The following is a 1,254-nucleotide window of genomic DNA, read 5'->3' on the forward strand; positions in this document are numbered from 1 at the left end:
TGTGGGGTTCAGCAATCCCATCAAACACCCAAGAGATGTGAGAAGAGGACTGAGGCAAACAAAGAGGAATGACAATAACCCTCTCTGACATTCCTCCAGTTTTTTGTATCCCTGACGAGATCTAGCTTCTGTGTACTCTACAGTAAGTATTACAGCAGGTTAGTCTTTGAGGGTTGATCTCAGGACACTGCAATTCTTCAGCCTCACCTTTATGCCTAGCTTCAGAAAGTACCAAATTTTCATCTTTCACCAAGGTCAGTTTTAATTTTTCATCATTGAACACTAAAAAATGTATGTCTCATTCTAGTGAATCCCATAATTACTGAGTAGTGAAGTGTCAAAATTGAAAAAAAGTTTCTTCTGCTATGGGATATGGAGAGAGAAAGAGAGAGAAAGAAATAGTGAATGACTCGAGCAATAAATCATGTATATATCTATATGCAAAAATAGGAAAAAGTTTCATATAAACCACAAGATGATTTTGTAAATATAGGGGTACTGGGAAATGGGGAAGAAGTGTATAAAGAAGCAAAATTGTTAGAATTTTCTCCTACGATTCCTTAGGGTAGCAGGATATATATGAATCTGATGGAAAGAAACTTCCTAAACAGTACCAGAATTACTTCCTCACACTTATCTTCTATCTACGGCAAAAATAAAAAGGAAGGAATACAGGCCATTTATTTTGGAGAGGCTATGCTCAATGGAACCAACTCAGATTGATTCAACTGGTTCAAATTCCAAATACATTCAGTTGAACACGATTGGATTTTACTAATTAATAATAACAAAAAAAAATATATTTCCCTTAATATCAAGGAAAAGGATAAAAATCTGTCTGATTAACATGAACCAGACGCATTACTTACTTTTAAGTTTTCTGGAACTCGAAGAGCTGAGTCAAGATATCTTCCTAAGGTGAATATCTGCCTACGTTCAGGATCCAAACACATCTTGTGACAGGAACGTGCACTTGGCCCTCCCTATTTGAAAGCAATGCAAGGTGAATATCCTTATACATCTCTGAACTTTCTTTTCCATTTTCATTTTTTTTAAACTACGGAAAAAAAAAATTATTGAATAGTTTAGTCCCAAAACATACAGCATACCAACAATGGTGTTTAAAATAATTTTCACTTACCTTTGCATGAGTATCACGTGATATACAAGTCCATTCTTGTGACAACACTTGGTAGGACCACAAGTCACTTAAATCCTGGTTGCCATCCCACCCTCCAAACAAGTATATAGTCT

The 1,254-nt window shown here is 35.6% G+C and overlaps 1 protein-coding gene across 4 annotated transcripts in view; it reads right to left on the reverse strand.

Annotated features, from left to right (window-relative positions):
• The window catches only part of LOC119585259 (muskelin-like), a 23,302-nt gene that overhangs the window by 14,691 nt on the left and 7,357 nt on the right, over window positions 1–1,254 (reverse strand). For all 4 annotated transcript variants that reach the window (XM_037933930.1, XM_037933928.1, XM_037933929.1 and 1 more), the window contains exons 8-9: window positions 1,142–1,252; window positions 870–983 (exon numbers count right to left, since the gene is read on the reverse strand). In XM_037933930.1, coding sequence (XP_037789858.1) covers window positions 870–983; window positions 1,142–1,252 — 225 coding nt within the window. The remainder of the gene's footprint in view (window positions 1–869; window positions 984–1,141; window positions 1,253–1,254) is intronic.

The sequence above is a fragment of the Penaeus monodon genome, chromosome 19 (genome assembly GCF_015228065.2).
Source record: "Penaeus monodon isolate SGIC_2016 chromosome 19, NSTDA_Pmon_1, whole genome shotgun sequence".
Taxonomy (NCBI): Eukaryota; Metazoa; Arthropoda; class Malacostraca; order Decapoda; family Penaeidae; genus Penaeus; species Penaeus monodon.